Source organism: Amborella trichopoda, chromosome 1, assembly GCF_054954075.1.
Source record: "Amborella trichopoda isolate Santa Cruz 75 chromosome 1, AtrichopodaSantaCruz75HAP2 v2.0, whole genome shotgun sequence".
Classification (NCBI taxonomy): domain Eukaryota; kingdom Viridiplantae; phylum Streptophyta; class Magnoliopsida; order Amborellales; family Amborellaceae; genus Amborella; species Amborella trichopoda.
The window spans coordinates 55,918,269-55,939,847 of NC_142336.1; the positions used below are offsets into that span (position 1 = coordinate 55,918,269).

The window sequence follows — 21,579 nt, forward strand, 5'->3', positions numbered from 1 at the left end:
TTTGCTCCTACATCCAAACATGCCCTCTTAACGTTTGGCTTCTTCAACAATTCCTCCAAAAGGCAAATCGGCCCCTCTAAAGAGATCCCCTTAAAGTGCTTCACATCTTGGGTAAAATTAATGACCTCTTGGGCAAAATTAATGACCTTTTCTATTTCAGATATTTAAACCATTTTGATTAAGCAAAGGAACTTTTGTCATTTGTTTGGGAGAGTCAAAAAAAAAAAAAAAAACAAAAAAAAAGTGACACTTGTTAGTTTGGGATTCTCAACTTTAAAAATGTCTAATTTGGATATTTTTAGAAATGTGAAAAATGAGAGAGAAAAATTCATATAAGGTGTTAACGTAATACTATTGAAGTAACGTGCACCTCAAAATCCTAAAGAAGAGTTTTTTTTGTAGGATCAGGTCATGAACCAAGTCCATGTCCATGTTTTGGACCTAGCGGGTTAGGTTTGAATCCAAATGACCAGGACCCAACCCGGGTCTCTTCCTGGTCTAGCTCTGGCATGGATCGAGTCCGGGTCAATCTGACCCAGCATAAATGCATAAAATATATAAATATACATATTAAATAATATGCAAAATAATTTTTATTCTTTTTAAATTTCTAGACAGTTCTAAGTGGGGTCTAAGCCCAAATGACTTGGAGACCTAGATCTTGGCCAACCAGATTGGATCCGAGCTCACTTGGACCCAACCCGGATCTAGATTCAGGTGAAAACTAGTTGGCTCAAGGTCATCTCATATCCGACTCGACCTGTTGCCAGCCCTAGGGTTTTTCTACATTGAAAAACCCTTCTTGATCATCTTGATCTCAAAATATATGAATATAAAGAAAAAAAAAAATTTCGAATCCTAGAAAAATACATCTTATATCAAGTTATATAAATTGTATACTTTTAAGAATTTTTAACTATTTATTGATCTGTTTGATACTTATCATTTTTAAAATTTTAAATTTCATAACTAACTAGTGACGAGAAATATATTTCCAAACCAAGTTTCTACATTGGACTGCATCTCCCGGCTTCTAAGCATAAATAGGACGTCTCATGTAAGGGAAAGGTTTCTATGCTTCCCCTTCTATCCTCTTCCTATCATCCAGCCGTCCAATTTTGATCAAGAGAGTTGCTCACCATTTGATCTTAGATCAGACGTCTCAAAGTATCTTATTTTTAAATTTTTTATACAAATTATATGAATATGAAATTTGATACGTGCCATCTTCTCATTGAAACGCACCTATAAAAAACATTAAAAATAATTTTTTGATAAAATATAATGGCCTAAATACTTCTTAAAACTTTCAAAAGTATTTTGATCATTTTATTTTATTGATAATATTTTTTTTTATATTTTTCACTAGTACAAGTTTAATAGAAGAACGGACGTCCAAAATTTGATGTCAAAATAATTTATAAAAAAAAAATTAAAACTATAATAATGTAAAGACGTGATATTGTAATTAAAACAATCTTAACTTTCAATTCAAAATGAACAAAAAAAAGACAGATTCTATACTGTAAGGGAAGCATAGAAAGCTTGCCCCTCATATAAACTTTACTTTACCCGACAATAAAACATGAAGATGTCCAGGCCAACATTGATAATTGGGCCTTTCACGAGACCCACGTGAAACGACTTGAGCATTGCCCAGGCCAACATTCCTATAGACTCACTTGACCAAGTGAGCCTAATTCACTTTTTCATTTCCTGATTTTTTTTAATTTAATTCCTTCACGCATTAATGTCCTCTACTTCTCTATCTCGTCTACTCCATAGCGTAGGGATTTTTTATTTGACCCTTGAAAGAGGGGATTATTAAATAATTTTTTTAATTTTGTTTCTATTAATTATGAGCAGGAAACTAAATCAAAATAAATAGAAATATAAAGCAAGTGTAAAAGAAGCGGAACATCTTTTAGGAAAAGAAAAAATATGCAATACATCATCTTGCGGGATTTTGACTGAAAGTTTTTAAAAATAATGAAAAGTATAAATAAAACTTTATATTAGGTTATTGATGGGTGTCTTGACGAGTCTAGTCCGTCCAAAACAATCACATTGACTTATTGAAAACTACATAAAATCATGGTTTGTTACAATTTTAGTTAACATGATTTTCATGGTATTTTATTAAATCATGGATGTGGTTTTTATCAGATTGCAACCTTAAACAATCCAATTAACATGCACTCCTAAATTTTATCATGACATGAAATTTTGATGTAAAAAATTCTTAAGATTATCTAAAATCTATTTTTATTTTCAAATATAAAATTTTATAACTCCAAAAATAATTAAAACAAAATAGATCTATGAACCTATAAAAATCTTGAAAACGAACGGTCTAGATAATGCGTTGCAAAATGCATTATTTTTTGAACTCAAAATCTTTTTTTTTTTACATATTTATACATCTGGATGTCGAGATGATCGATTAGAAAGTCTTTCAATATTAAAACAACCTTTTGATTTTTTAGGTGTATATGCAATTCTACATTTTAAGGTTGCTGACCTTATATAAACTTTTTCCTTTAAGCATACCTTATAATTACTATGTACAAGTCCGAAAAAAACCATACCTTATATTTCCATTTACAAGTAGGAAAAAAAAAAGGGCTGCTCTTCGGTCTTTATTTAACAACCATCGAGCAGGTTTTACTACGGAAAAGCGTAATATCCAAACCTAGAGAGAGAAAGAGAAGAGAAGAGAGAGAGAGATGAGAGGGAGGTGGTCCTCTCATCACAGCTTTGAACGTGGCGTCCATGGGCTCTTGATTAAGGAAAAGGTAGATGAGGCCGGAAACATGAATGAAGGTGGACGTTGGTCTTCTTGCTTCCTCTTCTCCTCACTTCCTCCCATTGTTTCTCTCTCTGCCTCATCAACCATCTGAAACCCAATAAAAACATGATAATAAAACCATCTTATATTTATGCAGGTAACACTTCAATACAACGTTCTAAAGAGGAGGGAAACGGAAATTTTTGCAGATCTCTATTTTATTTTGGGGTAAAATATTTCTGGTAAATTTGATATTTTACATTTATTTCCCCTTTTTTACTCTTTTTATATATTTTTTCAAAATGCTATCCATTCAGCCCTCCACCAACCTTAACTTCAGTCCGAACCACAATAGAGTCTAGTGGCAATCTACACTCTGGAGCACTTCAGCTCAGTTGGCACTGGGAGTGACGACCCGCACTTTGAGCTTGGTAGCCCCTCTATTTGGCAATTCCCCTTGAGCTTCGGCACGGTTCGAATCGCTCAGCAAAACCCAAAATGCTGATTGGCGCCCCACTATGGAGCTATGAGGCAACTCTAGACCTGAGCTTCAGGTCCGGACGGCACTCCGATCACGCACTCTGAGCCAACTTGAGCTTCAGGTCCAGTCGGCACTCAGCATTTTGGAGAAAAAAAAAAAAGCAACATGGGTGTACCGGAAACACTGGACATCTGCAAAAAATTCCTAAAGAGAGAAAAAAAAAAGAAGTCTACAATAAAAAGGAACACTTTACTGTTTAAAAGCAATGGAAAGCTGCACCGGAAAAGAGTATTAACTAATAGTCCCATAATCATGAAAGTAAATCAAGACAGAGAGCGGAGAAAATAAACTTCCATATGACAAGACATATAGATAGAGAAGTAGTTAGCATAAATGGAACAATTAACCGTCGCTAAAAGTGATGGAAGATTTTAAGAGAGAGATCAAATACATTAGATATCACAAATGGATCAATTACCACTTAAATACAAAACATTAAATGAATATTGAAGAAAAGAAGAACACAAATGGAAAGCGTAGTAATAAAAAAGTAAAGATAAATAAAGGACGCTAAACTTCAATACCAAAAGGTAAAAACCAATATCTAATACACCGAGAAAAAAAAAAAAAAAGGAAAAATTTTAATCCCATGAAAAAATTCAACACCAAACAAGAAAGATAGAGAGAGATGAAAAAGGGGGGAAATTGGCCCTATTTGTTTTTCTTTGTCGCGCCCGAGTATTGTAGTGAGCCTTCTTAGTATTCTAGAACTCGGGCAACTAGGCATTGTTCTCGTTGAGTACACTGGCTCCTACCCGAGCAGGTATGAGAATTCGCCTCCGCTAATAGCCGTGGGAGTGACTCAGCCGAGTCCGAATCGATTCGGCCAAGTTTTCAAACCTTGGCTAGTGTACATGCACACTAACTGATTCTCAACTTCGATGCACAAAGATAAGGGTAACAGTAGACAGAGAATAAGAAGGAAAACAACACTCGTATTACATAAATGTATTGTTGAGAGGAGAGACATTCTTTAACCTTGGTAGTTTGCTGCGGAGAGAGAGAAGGTATGATCTCGGCCAAATGATTCTTGAGTTTTTGCAGAGCGTCCTTTGTCATGCCCTGTGCAGCCGCTGTGACATCCTTGATCAACGATTCGACGAATAGCCGAGCATTTTCCAGAGCCTCCGCAGGCACAGGCACAGGAGGAGCAGCTAGTTTCTCCATCAATCTCTCTTTCATATTCGTAAAATTCCTCCTTATATCAGCTGCTACCCCACCTATCCCTTTGTTCCATAAATTCACCTGGTCTTTATCCTTTTCCTCTTGAGTTTGAATTCTGATTGCAGTGTCAGGAAAGTAGAGCTTGCCCTGGTCTATGTCATCTGATATTTTATTGCTCTCTTCTCCATTTTGCATCTGGATTTGATTGTTTGAACTTGTCATCTAGGGAAACTTAACCTGAAAATTGAGATCGAGTAAAATAACAAAAAACCCAATCTATCAGCCAAAACAACTATACCAGAAAATTTAACCAGGATATATCAAAATATGAAAAGAAGCCAAAATCAATAGCAAATTATCCAAGAAATCCAATAAAGGAATTTCCAAAAACAAAAAGAAAAAAACCAATATTGAAATGCTAGAAGAAACTAATTTCTGTTGAAACCTGTACAATTCTTCAGCTATGTTACCTGTGAATTTCCTGGGTTATTTGTAAATTCCGGTGGAAATGACACTTACATTTATGGCGATAAGGGAGAGTGTTGTGTGCTGAAATAGGTGGGGGTGAGATGTGGACGGTGTTGGTCTTGGTGCATGCATGGCTTCATAATCATCTCTGGCATACGTGGCATAGGATATGATGCCACGTGGAAGAGCCATAGCATGGTACAATGTCATGGGCCGTAAGTGCCACTGATGCGCAATTTATGTGTCCAAAGAACGGAAGGCCTGCAATCGACGGGGCCGGCTCAGCTTGGTCGGCCCTGCCTTGACTTTGCCCAAGCGTAGTGCCATACTCGCCTTAACGAAACCCATGTCACCATGCTATATTTTATGGCCCATGTCCTAAAGCCGTATTTTGTGACCTCCAAGTCCTACATTTTGAGGGCTAAGTTGCCCGGCCCACTGCCAACCCTAGCCCAAGGTTCATACAAAAAAAGAATGAATAGAAGAACCGTTCATTATTCCATATTAGGTTAATCATCAGGATTCATTATTCCATATTAGGTTAATCATCAGGATTGTGATCCACCCACATGCTACTTCTTTTTGCAAGGCATGAGTGATCCACCCACCTGCTAGTTCTTTTTATGAGGCATAAGTAGAAGAAGGCCATGACCCACCAACACGCTAGTTCTCTTTATAAGGCATGAGCTGGGGAACCGACCTTAAAATTGGGGGCGCTACTAAAACTTCGTTAAACAATCACAAACGTCATGTACAAAGAATCGACAATCCTTTATGCCTAGTATTCAAAGACATGAAAAGACTCAAGCTCAATGGCATTGATCATCTTGCAGCAGTTGAAAACGAGGGATTTCGCATAGGAATGACGTGCATTACGTGAAACACGCATCAAATTTTGGTTGCAGGTGCTGGCTTTTGTAATTGGCAGAACGTGTGAGGGTGGCACGATGGTCAAATTCCCATGGCTGGTGTACGAGCCCCATATGGTCATTTCAAGGGAGAGAACAGCACAACAAATATTTTACCCAAAAGTGATGAACTTTGTAGCGTGCAAAAGAATTTCCCCCATTTCCTCCCCTACTAAGTAACTCTATACTTTAGGAGCAATCCATCAAAAGGAATTGCACTGTGGAGCTTGAAAATAAAGAATCGTGCATTCTCTCTCTCTCACACACACACTAGTTGCAAAAATGGATAGCTCTGAGCTCGAAAAAAACTCGAACTTTTAGATGTATTGCTCAAAAAAAAAAAAAAGAAAGGCTCTACTGTTAAATAAAGGCGTATTAGATGCAAAATGGATAGCTTTTTATTTTCACCTGATAGAAAAAACATGGCTAGAGATTGTTCCAAATGGTACATCAGATTTATGTCAGCATAATGTTAGCCCTTACCTAGCTTGCAAAGAATGCCAGTGGCCAAACCCTCTCCATACATCTTTTCGAAATATAATAAACAGATCAGCACTGTGAACGATCGCTCAAGCGTTAAAGGAAAAATATGTCCCAATTTAACATAAACAAATTGCATAATTGAGTGATGGCTCTAGCTTTTAAGCAACAAACATATCCCAATTAACTTAAACAGAAAATGCAAGAATTGAACAGTCCATTAAAGTACCTACCACAAAATGTTGGCTACATTTAGATAAGCAAATAGTTTGATGATAAATTGATAAAAAATTCATTAAAAAATATTTTTTATAACAAAAAAATGAAAACCCTTTGAATTTTGAAGGCCCACCCTATGGAAAACCCCTAACACGGATTGGGATGGGTTGATTCAGAGTCTCAAGCAGCGAGCTTCCTTCTCAAATCTGAACCATTCACACAAGTTAGTTAAACTGTGAACCGTCCATATATAAATCATTGATTTACGACGGCCTTATTCAGTCTCCACCTTGCAGCAATCTGGCACCTTCTATGGGTCTGATGATTGATTACTTGAATTTGTCTTCTTCCAACAGTAATCGAATGATAGAGCGCACAACTTCGTTCTCTGTTACAGCGACCTTCTTCTGAAATGAGTAAAAAGGCACCACTAGTAAGTAATTATCATATTTGCAGTGCACACACAATAGGAAATGAACTGTGGATACTAAACAAAACAAAAAAAACAAAAAGAAGGAAACACACTGTGCACACTCGGAGTATGTATGTGTCTATTGACAATAAAGTCAGCAAATTAAAAGAAATATTACAGCGACCAGAGCACGTATTAAAAGGATCAAGGCGCTTGAAATCATACCTCTGGTTTTTGGATCAGTTCATTGAGAATAGAACGAAGTGCTAACCGGAGTTCCTTAAACAGAACTGCAGTCTGTGCTGGTGCTGTCAGTCTTAACCAGCCATCAATGGTAACTAAACCAGTCTGGAACAAAAAATCCATAAATTCATGAATCATACATAGAGAAATTTATTTACAATGAAATTCAAGCACTCTAATAACTACAAAATAATATTATAGTTTGAACTTCTAAACATCTATGTAGAGCTCTTATATTTAACAGCAAAAATGGAATTTTATTCATCCTGCCAGTCACTGCTATATGATGTAACAGGCAGGAGTATCACCATCATAATGATGGTTATAATTGTTTTTTCCCGTATTTCTTTCGACCATGTCAGGAACTGATGGATACCTGATGATGAACATTAATTGGACCCCCAAATAATAGAATAGAGTATGGAGAGATGACACTGGTGTCCCGCAAAAACACTTTACTGGTCTCAACCTGTAAATAAGAAAATTAATTTCCAGCAAAAGCATTTTACCACCAGCATCACCAGTCACATGCATAACTTAAAAAGGGTGAAATTTGTATAAGGTGTCAACCTTATACTATTGAAGTAAGGTGCACCTCTAAACTATGTAAAAAATAGAGTTTTGGTGCCACAAAGCCTTGCGATGATATGAAAATCAATTGTTGCCCCCCCCAATTATGAAATTAAAGTTCCAAAAATAGTGACGATCAAGCAAATCTATAAACACTTGAAAATAATGAAAATGGACGGTCCAAATAATGTGTTAGAAGATGAACCATTTTTAATACTAGAAATTCCCTTTTTTTCATGTATATGAATCTCAAGGTTAAGATAATCGATTTGAGGGTTTTCCAGTATGGAACAACCTTCTCTAGCGGTTTCTTAGGTGTACCTTACTAGTACAGTATAAGGTTGACACCTTATATAAACTTTTTCCACTTAAAAAATATCCACAATGCAAGAGGAACAATGATCAAATTGTTCACTTAAAAAGAAACAAGAGTTAGAATGTTCGAGGCCAGCTTTATACAAGCACATGGTGTACCGATCGTCCCAGTATTACTGTTTCAGCTGTGATGTTGTCGCCTTTCAATCTCCATAGAGGCAACTTCTAAGGTTACCAATAAATCCCCACCAAAAAAGATGCAGCAGGGAAAAGGTTATGGCCTCCTATACTTATAAAGGCACCACAAAGTGGCAACAAGAAATAACGAGGGGATCACTAGAAACCACAAGAGAATTTTTTTCTTTGTTCTTTCCCACTTGTGTAAGAAAGTAGTTTTCCTTCTTGTATGCCGTAACAAATGAAGAGACAAAGAAAGCTACCAAGCATTAAATTTCCCATTGAAATAATACATACCACAATGTATTGGGATTATATACTACGAAACTATTTATCTTTGTTACAAGGAGGTTACAATTACTCTAACCATTAGATGTCAGATTGGATGGTTGGGGACTGTAACGTAGTTTGAGATAACTTTTGAGTCTCAATGATGCTCTTAAAACCACCCAAATTGAAATCTGACAGACAAAAGTGATAAAGACCTCCTGGTACTAAAGCAAATGGTCTCTTTGTATACTTTCCTAATGTAATAACATCATCATCATATCTAAAATGATAAAATAGCTAATACCTTTTCAAGATAAACCAAAAAAGGGTAGCAGAACTGTTTCACACTACTGTTGATAGAAGATGGATGGACGTAAACTTCTCTTCTTCCATCAAACCAGCGTGGGGGCTCTTGCATAGCAGAAGTGGCTGAATGAGTTTGGCTGCTACTCTGAGGAGCCCAATTGCTTCCTTCTTTTGTAGCAGCAACATTTGGATAGAGACCTGCACATAACATTGACTGCAGGAACTGTAAAGAATTGAAGACGGTTGTTTTGACAACATGGCTCCAGAGAAACAGCAGATCATTGATTATTTACTTTGATGCCACTATTGGCAAAATCAAGTAGTAGTAAATTTGCTTCTACATTAACATAAAGGAAAAAGTTTATATAAGGTTGCAACCTTAAAATGTAGAATTACAGATGCACCTCAAAAATCCATCGAAAAAGGTTGTTTCAATGTTGAAAAAAACTCTAATTCATCATCTTGACATCGACATCGAGATGTATGAATATGAAAAAAATATATATATATATTTTGAGTCCTAGAAATAGTGCATCTTGATACATTATCTAGACCGTCCATTTTCAAGATTTTCATATGTTTATAGATCTACTTGATTTTAACCATTTTTGGAGTTTTAAAATTTTATAACTAGAAATGAAAATAGATTTTGAGATAATCCTAAGAATTTTTTTTACAAAAATTACATGTTATGATAAAATTTGGAGGTGCGCCTTAATTGGATTGTTTAAGGTTGCAACCTTATAGAAACCACACCCTAACATAAATTACTTAGGCTCCAATACAATAGGGAACCATCTCATAGTAGATATTCTCTGCAGCTACTTGCATTCAAGAACAGTAAGTTTCCATTTGGGAGGATGATAAGACGATGACAATGGTTTCCACAATATATCAACACCTCGTCAAATTGAAGCTCCTCGTTAGTAAAATATGCTTTGCAGCTACATCCAAGCTATTTAATAGTCTAAATGTTACATTGTAATCAGTTCCTCCTTTCCCAAACAATGTGAAGAGAGATAAGATATAATAGTGTATGAACAAGTGGAATAAAGCACAAGCATCTTCCAAAAGTATATAGATGTTCATTGTTCAGTACAGAATGAAAACAAAAAATGAAAGATTTACGTTTCAAATAGCGACATAATAATTATCAAAATAAATAACACTGTAATTTTTAAATAAAGTTTGCTTCAATCTTATAGTCTAGGGAGCCAACTTGGTAGGTTTATTAGATTGCAGAAAAAATTCGAAATTTTCTGAAGACTTGTCTGAGTCATAATTTTTGTTTAGAAGCTCTGCGAGGGGATGAATAAATGGGGCAAGAGCCTTCTACACAAAGGGAAACATGTATGTCTGTCTGTTTTTTGCCCAGGTGCATGAATGTATGCAAGAATATGCAAATATGCACAAAAGTAGATATTAATGTGAAAGAACCATAGACAAATAAATGCACATACAAATACAAAATTTATCTATCCTAGGAAATAAACTTGATCCATTGGGGAAGTGTCAACCATACCAGAATAATTGCAGAATGCTTAGAGTACATATTGAATGGGAGATTTATATCATCAAACCAGCTGTCAAGCTTGTCCTTCGATTTTCCATCAACCTGTTTCATCATAATATACAACAAACTAACCATAAAAAAGGAGAAACGAGAAGACAGATATGACTAACATAGACATCACGAAAGACATCATAAACCCCAATAAAGTCACAAGATAAAAATTAAAAGCCACAAATAAAAAAGCATTAGAATAACACAAGACCAACTCGTAAGTGCAGGACCAGTGAGTAGAAACATATGCCAGGGGCATACCTTAGGTAGATTTATGAACCCAATATCTGCCAACAATGTTCCAAGTTGTATCCGCATATCTCTGTCAGTTCAGAAGATGAATTAGCAAGGGAAGAAATTGTGAACAATACAAATTAACGTCCTCGTCACCAAAAAGAGATTTAGTCAGTAATCAGCATGCAACAAAATGTGAACAATGCAAATTAACATCCTCGGAACCAAAAAAGAGATGTTGGTCAGTAGTCCATATGTGATTCAATAAAATATGAAAGAAGACATTTTCTATTTAGCCGTGTGATACATCTTATGAAGTATGAATAAACTGGTATAGACAAACTAGTGTGGAAGTCATAAAAGCAGTGGATAATAAAAAAGAGCCAGTACAAAAAGAAAGAGCAAGCTGATGAAAAATAAGATGCATTTGTGAATATTTCCTTGGGGACAGAAAGGGAAAAGTAGAAAAACGACCATCAACCTTTTTGTTGGTCAAGTGTACATAACCAGGTGAGGGAATCACACTGGTAAAACAGAGGTAAAAAAAGCTTGAGTTCATAGCATTTCTACAATAAAAAGTAATGCTCTCTCTTTTTTGAGTACATAAATGCAACGCTCTCTTATTAATACAAAAGCTGGCACTCCTTGACACATCAATTCCAACTCCCATAAACATTAAATAGGGAACCGCCATAAAAAGGAGCTAAATTAAGGTTTTATTCATGTGATGGGTTTATGTTATTAGGACTCCGAGGATGCTTCGAGTATTTCACGGTATAGTAGTATCTTAGACATGAGGTTAAAGAAGAGGGATGATGTGCCAGTCTCAACGATCTCCTCAATGGCACAAAGTCACACCATACTCTAGTGAACCGACACCAAATTGCACAGAAAATTCAAGGAACTTCTTAGTAATATAATCCAGTTAATCATAGTAAATAAATGAGATCAATTGAGCATACAAAGGAATGAATACTGTTCAAAAAACCTTTATGACCTTAGGATGCCACTGAGGAAAAAGAGGATTAACCTTATTGTGTACATCACTGAGCTGCTCAGAAAGTAAGACCTGCAAAAGTTTTGTGCTGCTCTTGTTCCTTTCTGTCAGATGAGAAATGTCAAAATTAGCCACCATTAACACATCAACAGAAATCAAATCCCAGTCACAACTTATTCCATAAAAATTATAAGAATGACCACATGCAAAGGTAAAAACTATAACAAAATCCCTCTAGGAATTCTAGTAATCATGGTCGATGGGCAGCATCCACACCAGTGTTCACAAAATCGAACCCCAACGGTTAACCGGACATGGGCCCGAGAGTGATTTAACCGGCCTAACCAGTAAACCGGCCAATTCAACCGCTCTAACCGGGCAAGTCCCATATGATCAAAAAAGTGCTAAAAAAATAAAAAAGATACAAAAACATTCTATTAAAATATGAATAGTATATAAAGAATGTGATTAAAACAAAACACACTCAAATGAAGTTGAAAATTAATGAAAAAAATGGATTTTAACGAATCGATTTGTGCCTAGGGGTATTTTTAAATTTTTTTGAAAAAGATGGGAAAATATAAAAGTATCATTGACCAAATGGTTTTTAATCTTTACCATAATGTAAAGAATATTATAATAGTGTTAAAAAAATCAACTTGACCAACACTTTTTTTTAAAAGAAAATGAAGAAAAAGGTAAGTTATATATAATATAGGCCCTTCTTTTTTTCAACTACGTAGTAAATGGTGTATTGGTTAGTGGGTCTAATAATAGAGGACTTGTTTCAAGTTCGCTTCCAGTGGGCAGTAATTTTTTTGAATCAACGATAACTTCAAATAAAAAACGCAAAAACGCTTAAGAGAAAAAACATAGGGAGCAAGATTCGAACCATGATTCACATACAACTTAACTGTCAAAGCAAACCAATAAACCATCCTAATATATGTGATATAAATTTGAAGTAGTATCATATCTAAAGTTTAAAAATATCGGTTGATCACCAAAACTGCCCAAAACCGGAACCGGCCACCAGCCGGTTCCAATCTAACTAGGCGGTTACCTGTTAGATCGGCCGGTTTTGCGAACACTGATCCACGCCCACATCTAACCAAATCCAAAATCAACCAGAACATCACTCCCAACAAAAAAAAATAAGAATCCCTAGATATGAATTCCCCATGTCCAATTTCTAGCTAATGACAAGTTTCTTGTGTCTCATCCTGAAACCAGCAATTCATGAGTCATCAGGTTCAAATTTCCATCCCTATTGCCAAACATTCCACCAGATTTTCCTTTCCAAGGATAAACCCCCACTCTCGTGGTCCTTTATTCGAATGCTCTATGTAATGCTGCTCAATTAGTTGATAACAAGCAATGCCCATATTATGCTTGCCCATGTCCTCACATAGGCAACAGAGTTTATGCTTCTTTTTTCTTTTTTTTATTGGGCTAAGTTGGGTGTTCATTACCCACATTTTCCTTATACTGGACATCAATGTCCCACAGTTTCAAAACAAAATTTCCTCAAATTTCTTTTCTTTCTTTGCTAAGTTCTCAAATTTCAAAAGAGATGTTTTTAAAAGTTATAGTGCTCCCTGAGATCCAACAAAACACCTCAAAGGCTCAAACAGCATTCACGAGAAGTGGTCATGGAGTTCCTTTTATGAGCATGAATTCTAATAAAAAAACTTTTCTTTTGGTCATTGTTGTTTGCTAAACATTTCATTCAAAGAAACTTGGGCAGATAATGCAATCCTAATTGACAAATATGAAGTTGACTAACCTCTCTCAACATCTTCACCCATTTACTGTAGGCAATCACCAGTAAAAGATGGTCAGATTGCTTGTCATTTATCGCCACATCACCTCCGCTGTCTGATTTGTCAGTTAGTAAGGATGATTTGGCCCTTTCAGCATTTTGTTTCTGCAACATAAGAAAACCTGATCATGGCAAGGAACACAGATACAACTCTACAAAAATCAAAGGATGGATAAGAAGTGCCTGTGCCATGTAAAAGTACCTCATCCTTAGGATAAAGAAATGGTAATTTATAACTCAAAAATGCCGCAATTGAGAGGATTGGTGATAAGCATCCAAATATCCCACCATAAAGCATCATCTGTGGCAACAGGCACAGGAAACAGAAAATACCAAAAGAATTTCAGAAGAATACCACAGAAAAAGGATCCCATCAAGGAATAAATACTAAACAAATCTAACATCCCAATAAGGATTATTTAGCTCTTATATTATGGGAAATTTATCAAAGTACACCTAAGATTTTGAATTATTTGACATCTTACCCATAATTTTTTAACAACTGTCAGATAGCCCATCAGTCTTTTGAGCAAATTTTAAAGGAAAAAGTTTATATAAGGTTGCAATCTTAAAATATAGAATTAAAGATGAGCCTCAAAATTCCATTGGAAAAGGTTGTTTTATTGTTGGAAAACCTTCTAATTGATCATCTCGACATCGAGATATATAAATATAAAAAAAAAAAAATTGTCTCCCAGAAATAGTGCATCTTGCAACACATTATCTAGACCGTCCATTTTCAAGATTTTCATATGTTAAAGATCTACTTGATTTTAACCATTTTTGGAGTTTAAAATTTTATAATTAGATGTGAAAATATATTTTCAGATCATCCTAAGAATTTTTTACACCAAAATTACACGTTAGGATAAAATTTGGAGATGCGACTGGATTGTTTAAGGTTGCAACATTATAGAAACCACACCCAATTTTAAATAGCCCATCAAATGACACATCAAAATGGGTTTTGAAATTTATCAAAATACACCCAGCTTAAAATGTCAAATAGTTCAAATTTTAGGTGTATTTTGATCAATTCCCTTATATTATTCTATCTATTCAAATGGAGTGCAAAATGTAAATTCTACAGTTCATCCAAAATTACTCTTGAATACAAGTTTCATGTTCCATCTATCATGCAATCATAGTTATTTATCACTTCCACAAACTAGAGGAGTTGCACCCAATACATTCGATACCAAAAGCATAAGGGAGTGTGCAAGTGAGCTTCACTCAAGAAGAACCAAAAATCTCAATTTTCTACAGTTGCTTGACCAAATAGAAATGATCATTACAACATTTTACATAATATGTTGGACTGTTGAATCATAATCAATGATGAATGAAGAATCTCTCCATAGCAATTATAATTTCCTATTTCTCCATGATGAATGAAGAATCTCAATCATAATTTCCAACTTCTCCATTCAACCCTAACATAAATTCTGCCAAAACCAGAGGATCAAGACGTTAAACATACTGGTGCCCTACGTTTTTAAGAAGGGCACCATAATAGAAAACTAGATATCAAAAAGAACGTAGTTGTAGAGGGAACCTTGCCAATCTGCACATCCACAGGGAGTCTAGAAAGATGATGCCCCAGAGATGTCAACTCCTCATAACCTTCAAGGGCTCCAACCTTCTCACAATTTCAAAAAAAAAAAAAAAGAGGAAGAAGAAGAAGAAAGTGATTGTAAGAAAAACACATCCAATATACAGAAAAACAACAAATACGACAAGAACAAAGTCTATAATAAAAGGATACCTTGGTAACATATAAAATGTTTCCAATAGCAAGGTTGCAGCTCAGAAGTGTGATTTCCTTGAATATGTGATTACTGGCATACCAAAAACTAAATGTAACATACATAGATTGGTCATCAAATGTTGTCGCTACTGGCTAGAATTTGCATGGAAATCACACTTCTGAACTGCAGCCTTGCTATTAGAATACATCGAGACCTATGTTTTTGGGTAGTGAGTGCACCTAAAGAACATAGTTGATACACAAAAGAAGAGCCCATTTGGATATATTGTTAGAGAAGTCATTATGTATAGAATATAGCAGTGTTTCAAAAAGTGTTAGGTGGGTCCTAGGCAGATTGGGGGCTCCAGGCCGCCCAACGCCTAGCAGGCGCTCAGAACCTGGGCAGCCCAATTGAATCCAAATAAGGATTCTGCAGTTATTTGAGTATCAGACTATCAGTTATATTCATATTATACTACATATTAGCATTTAACACACATTCCATAAGCATAAGCATAACCAAAATCTATAAGTCGGTTCATACTCCATAATCCATATCCAATTAGAACTTAAAATATTCCAACCAACCAAATTATAAAACTATGAAAGTAATACTTGAAGACTCAAAAGAATCTTCAATAGTTCAAATGTTCAATACACAATACTTCAATCAAATTTCAAACTTCAAAGTAACAAGGTTTAATAATTATTCAACAATCAACATTCATTCATCATCAGAAAATCATGGGTCAGCTGCATTGGCATCATATTCATCAGAGTCGACAAAGTCATCACCCTCCTCGACATATTGTGACTCGTCTTCCTTTGTCTCTTGTGAATCTACCTCTTCTTCCTCCTCATCCTCCACCCTTGCTCTCTGTGTAGAAGCTCTAGTGGCCCTAGGAGGGTCAGCTGATGTCCCTGAAACATCCATGACCATGTCCCATGTCAAGCCTTCATGCCCCTCGACCTCATCATCATCAACTAACCACTCCATAGCATTGTCCCTATTTTTTGATCTGATGGGGTCTCTATTATCTCTCTTAGCAAATCTGTCCTTCAAGAATCGATTGTACTTGACATAGACAAGGTCATTGAGCTTCTTTGATTCAAGCCTGTTCTTTTTCTTTGTATGAACCTAACAAAATAAAATGAAAGTGAACTAATTAAAATCTAATATCTATGATTCATGTATTATTTATAATACAAATTACCCTTATGGCCTTAACCCTTCAAAAGTACTCCAATTGCGCTCACAACCGGATGAAGAAGTGGTTAGGTTTAAGATCCGAATGGCCAACTTTTGTAAATTTGGAGAACTACACCCATGTTGGCTCCACCAATGGGCTGCAAAGAAATAAAAAAAATCATAAATAAATAACAGAAATACTTGATTACTTGAACAATTGAACTTAATGAAGATGAACTTAAGAATATTATTAATATAATAATATTTAATACCTGGATTAATTTTGGTCCTTTGCCTCACCGCCATTGGACTCCCAAAAGACTTTAATGAGCACTTGTAATTTATCAGCTCATCAGCGCAGATAATATAATGCATTTCAAGTTCAGGGACTAGCACCTCTACACACTCATTAAATCCATCCATAATTGTGTCATTTGTTTGTACATCCTTGCCAAAATAAAACAAAGCTAGGTTCAAAAAATAACCAACTGCATGCAATGGCTGATGTAGCTGCTTATCCCACTTCTCATCAATAATCTCCCAAACAGGCTGATAGCGGGTTTCTTCATCATTAAAATTTTGGGCTTCTCTCTTTTGTATTTCTCCATAGCATATCATATATATAGCCCATAGAAGGCTTGTCATCATCAACCATGAGAAGGACTTTGATAAGAGGAAAAAATACCTTAAGAGCGTCCTTCACCCCTCGCCAAAAAGCCTTAGAAAGTATTCTATCTCTCACCTTCTTCCCAACCTGAGCCTTAGACCACTTACATGCTCTTCACTCATCTGAGGTAAGCATTTGCCTCAACTGTACTCTCCTCGAATATATGTTTCTAGGTATAAGCACCAGGTCACAAATCTCGTGACCCCAAGCCTCACAATCTCTTTCTTCTTTGTAAAGGTACGCATCATGCTGAGGGTAACATGGTGGCTATAAATGAAATTTGTAACATACTTGGCCTTCTTCACTGCACCTGATATCTCGGTTAAACCGCCAAGAGCTTCAAGCATGAGGTCTATACAATGTGCTGCACATGGTGTCCAAAAGATTCTAGGATAAGCTACGCACAACAAATTAGATACAGCAACATTAGGAGCAGCATTATATGTCACAACCTGTACAACAAGATGCTCCCCAACCTCCTTGATTCCCTTCTCTATCACTTGAAATATGTAATGGGCATCATGGATATGATCGAAGGCATCAATAGACCTTAAAAAAAATAGTCCCTACTGGACAATTCACAAACAAATTCATTTGACTTCTTCTCTTCCTATCACTCCAAGCATCAGTCATAAGAGAAACCCTATACTGAGCCCATGCATCTTTCTTAAGTTTTGCAGCTTCCTTCGTGGCACTCACTGCCTTTTTTAAAAAAGGCTCTGAAAGCTCATATGGGGTTGGGGGTTTCTTCCCATCGCCAAATTGGCCAATTGCCTCTGCTGCAGTATAAAAGCTACTTAAGCGAGCGGTATTGAAAGGAATGCCCGCCTCATAAAACCATGTAGCCAAATAATACGCAGCTCTATCTCTCTCTTCCTTCTTGATTCTATTTTCAATGGTGGTTTGCTTTTTTGTTTTCTCTCCTGCAATCTCAGGGTCAGGCCGAGGTAAGAAACTATCCATAGGGCCTCTAACTCGAGCCTTCTTAGTCCCAGAACCAGAAGCAATTACAACTGCCTTCTCCTTTCCCCTAACAATGGATTGTTCAACCTCTTGACATCCCTCCCCAATCCTTTCCTCATCACTATCATCATCATCATCAAAATTGACTCGAACCCCAGACCTATCTATGCTGTAGAGGCAAATCTCTCATCTTTTTTCATTTTCACCAAGTTCATAAAATTCTTTATTTCCTCTTTAACAACATCAGGAGTCTTTTTACATGGGGCAACATCCCCCCTAATACCGGCAAGATGTTTCTTGAACCGTTTATGTCGTCTTTTGTATCCTTTTCACAAAATTGCATCTTACGCAATTTTTATCACTAAGATATGGGTTATAGCCATATTTACAACCGGGATCACCACTCCTATTAGATCCAGAAGAAGACATGTAAAAAATAATGCAAATTACTAAAGCAATAAAAAAAATCACTTAGTTTGAGTTTGATTGATCAATCTTCAAACTTGCACCTCAAAGATGTTTCTAAATACTCAAAATATTCTAAAACACCCCCTAATAACTTTGCAAAACATCAAAAAGTAAATATAATATCAATGGGTGATGTTTTGATCAATTTTGGTTAACTTTGAGTAACCCTTCGATCTTAAAAAATTCACCACAATCTAGTTTTTGGTGGTTTTCTCTCTCCAAATTTGGCTCAAACAAGATTTAGGTTTCAAATGAACTTAAAACCCTAATTTTTGGGCCTTAAAAACAAAAAAAAGATGTAAAATGATTTTTGGGTTCCGTACCGCCTAGGCGGCCGCCTAGGGATTGACCCACCCAGATTGACTGCCTAGGCCTGGGCGCATCGAACCGCCTAGGCGCTGGGCGGTTCACTTTTTTAATCACTGGAATATAGAATAGAAATTGAGCATGAAGAGGAAATCGAGGATGAAACAATAAGACTATCATCTAAAGAACTCGAATTATATATTATTAAAGATCCAGCCAAGGAATAGTTGGTTGAAAGAGACCTTGAATAAGTAACATGTGTGAGTGCGCAATGTAAATCTAATCATATTGGTAACAATTCCCATTATTTTTTAGAATCTAAGCTTGAAAGAATTTTGGAAGGGCCATACAAAGGAAAGTTCAATTTCCAAAGGGCTATACAGAAAATCTTTTGTGAAACAGATAAGGATATTTAGAGTCACCTATATATACATTTTGTTATGAGGATGCAATGTTGTGCTTCCAGAACTCCAATGTACGACATTTTTGATAAGTGGACGAAACGGGTCACATAATAATGAGTTAATTTTTCTTTTATAACTTGAGAGAGTGTCTCAAGCTTTCAATCATTACTTGGCACTATACCTCATATAATGTCGCAATTGCTGAGCTTACTGCCTCCTCCCGTGGTGGGTCCATAGCCTGAAATGCCGACACATTACTGAACATCACATTAAAACCAAATATTTCATATCAAATACTATCAAAACACTCAAAGAGATTGCACGATAAAATGAGGTGAACTTTATGTTAAAACATTTGGAACTGCTTGGGGACCTTCAGAAGAAACGATTTCACATCTCCAAAAGAAAGAGACTTGATTTGAAGGCACAATTCAACCAATGGAACGCGCAGCATCTCTGGTACCTTAAAGTGGAGAGAAATCTAATTATATTCTTTGCAGTAGTTATTGTAAATGTGAAAATGCAAAGGAAACAGCATATAGCACAATAATAACAAGTTGAACAGTGAAGCATACTCAAAACAAGGCCCTGCTACCTGATATGGGCGCATAAGCTTTTCGTATCGATGTTGTGTATATAAGCAGAAGCAGTTTCCAGGTTTTACACGCCCTGCCCTTCCATGCCGTTGTTTCGCATTTGCCCGAGATATCCAGTCCTCAACAATGGATGACATTTTCTGACAGCAATAAAGTAACAGGCAGTTGGAGATCGATACAAGCCTCATATGATTAGAATAATCGAAAGTCTCAATACATGGATTTAAAAAAATATGCAAGAATATTGACAAACAATCTTGCCAGTCATGAAAATAAATCATAACTCATCCTTATTAAGTTGTTGTGTCTGGAAACCGAAAATGGTATTCCCTCAACCCTCCTACCCACCCAAAAAAAAAAAAAACCCAACAATCAACCACACCCTCCACCCCACCCAAAAACAAAAACAAAACAAAACAAAAAAAAAACCCACCTACCACCAACCAAGAAAAAAAAGGGTGGTGTTCCCAGCAGCACAATCCACTCAACCCAAGTATACTTCTTACAGTGAGTGAAACTATAGAGATTACGAAACAGAAACCCTAGATGACTAAGATTTAAATATCTGCCTTCCCTAGCCCATTGAACCACAACCCACATAACACCTACATTGATACTCTATCCTCTCACTATATCCCAAATCCAAGGCCTACCATGGAAATTAATTAGTCAAAAATATCCAAAGTATTTTTTACCCCGAGTACCCCTCAGTTTTACATTCGGGATATTACCTTCCAAAGGAAAAGAAAAGAAAAGAAAGAAAATATCTTTAGTAAGTAGTGTAACTAAGGATTCACAGCTCAACAACATTTATAGTTGTTGGCCCTCAAATAAATTAGATAAATGATACTTGAAAATTTCAGCAGAATCATACATTTCAAGAGAGAGATAACGTTGACACTTTCATGGATGTAAACAGTACATAGTTTCACACCACGCCAATTCAATATTCAATGATAACAACAATGACGAGTGAAATGGCATACCTTCTGTGGGTTGTAACGGTTCTCTTTGTGCTTTCCAGTGTCAATAACATACACCACGTCATCAATTGTTATGCTAGTCTCTGCGATATCTGTGGCCACAATAACCTGTGGGAAGCAGTTGGTGAAATGGCAAATTTCATGACAATGAGCTTCACAGAGTAAGGGGTGGCATGGGTGTCGTAGCCAGGTCTATCTTGACTAGCATTAAATGCGATTACAGTCAAAACAATTTTAAAAAAATTAAGTCACATGTGTTTAGGGCCTTATTTGCAGCATTTTTCAAACAAGAGGGTTAGAAAGCAGACATAAACAAACACATTGCACAAAAATTCCTGCCCTACTGTGTTACAATAATAGTATTAAGCATCGTTAGTCATCCATCCAAATAGGCCCTAAGATAATGAAAATACTAGAGAGTTTCATTTCTTTAATTTTAGGAAGAAAGGGTTAAGGAGACAACTGGAATGTCTCAAATAAAATATTAAAAAATACAATAATAAGTCTAAACAGAAAGAATAATGGAAAGAAAACCAAATTATCAGTTTGATAATTCACACGCCTTCACTTAAAAGGAAGTTTATATTTCGGTGGTTCAGGAATTGTCAGAGTTTGAAAGTTGAGGCCCATAATTATATTACAGCTAGCCTGTGGCCATGCACTTCGGAACCAACCAAAGTTTCTGGTATTTAATCTTACAATACTCTCTCCTACAGTGATGCAAACTGCATAAAAGAGCTGGACTGAGTGGAATGGACATGATTGGGATTATTCTCAT

The 21,579-nt window shown here is 36.0% G+C and overlaps 2 protein-coding genes across 27 annotated transcripts in view; both read right to left on the minus strand.

Annotated features, from left to right (window-relative positions):
- Positions 1-2,525: 2,525 nt before the first annotated feature.
- LOC18440840 (uncharacterized) lies at positions 2,526-5,092 on the minus strand. 2 transcript variants are annotated; one of them, XM_011627500.3, is made up of 3 exons: positions 5,013-5,092; positions 4,308-4,730; positions 2,526-2,896 (listed from the first exon to the last, which is right to left on the minus strand). In XM_011627500.3, the coding sequence occupies exons 2-3, from the start codon at positions 4,713-4,715 to the stop codon at positions 2,750-2,752; spliced, it is 555 nt and encodes a 184-aa protein (XP_011625802.1). In that variant the 5' UTR covers positions 4,716-4,730; positions 5,013-5,092; the 3' UTR covers positions 2,526-2,749. The 2 variants fall into 2 exon arrangements, with proteins under 2 accessions (XP_011625802.1, XP_006851040.2); XM_006850977.4 differs by having other exon boundaries at positions 4,964-5,070.
- Positions 5,093-6,549: 1,457 nt separating this feature from the next.
- The window catches only part of LOC18440839 (RNA helicase family protein), a 37,217-nt gene continuing 22,187 nt past the window's right edge, over positions 6,550-21,579 (minus strand). For 7 of the 25 annotated variants that reach the window (XR_016040174.1, XM_020671486.2, XM_088845950.1 and 4 more), the window contains 14 exons: positions 20,805-20,909; positions 19,818-19,958; positions 19,596-19,685; positions 19,404-19,460; positions 15,034-15,117; positions 13,681-13,779; positions 13,443-13,583; positions 11,690-11,760; positions 10,687-10,747; positions 10,384-10,476; positions 8,860-9,075; positions 7,600-7,692; positions 7,206-7,328; positions 6,550-6,975 (listed from right to left, as the gene is read on the minus strand). Coding sequence is in view for 13 of the 25 variants with exons in the window: in XM_020671486.2 (XP_020527145.2) it covers positions 6,898-6,975; positions 7,206-7,328; positions 7,600-7,692; positions 8,860-9,075; positions 10,384-10,476; positions 10,687-10,747; positions 11,690-11,760; positions 13,443-13,583; positions 13,681-13,779; positions 15,034-15,117; positions 19,404-19,460; positions 19,596-19,685; positions 19,818-19,958; positions 20,805-20,909 (1,452 nt within the window). In the remaining 12 variants the exon portion in view is untranslated. Of the gene's footprint in view, positions 6,976-7,205; positions 7,329-7,599; positions 7,693-8,859; positions 9,076-10,383; positions 10,477-10,686; positions 10,748-11,689; positions 11,761-13,442; positions 13,584-13,680; positions 13,780-15,033; positions 15,118-15,766; positions 16,573-16,686; positions 18,451-19,403; positions 19,461-19,595; positions 19,686-19,817; positions 19,959-20,804; positions 20,910-21,579 lie in introns of those variants that run through there. The other 18 variants (XR_016040179.1, XM_088845954.1, XM_088845956.1 and 15 more) reach the window with 10 other exon arrangements.

Bases quoted from the DNA above. Each gene is read 5' to 3' on its own strand.
- LOC18440840 (XM_011627500.3), bottom strand. From the start codon at position 4,715: ATGACAAGTTCAAACAATCAAATCCAGATGCAAAATGGAGAAGAGAGC. The intron at 2,897-4,307 runs GTTAAAGAATGT...ATTGGGTTTCAG, and splicing joins CTCCGCAGCAAACTACCAAG to ATGGTTGATGAGGCAGAGAG.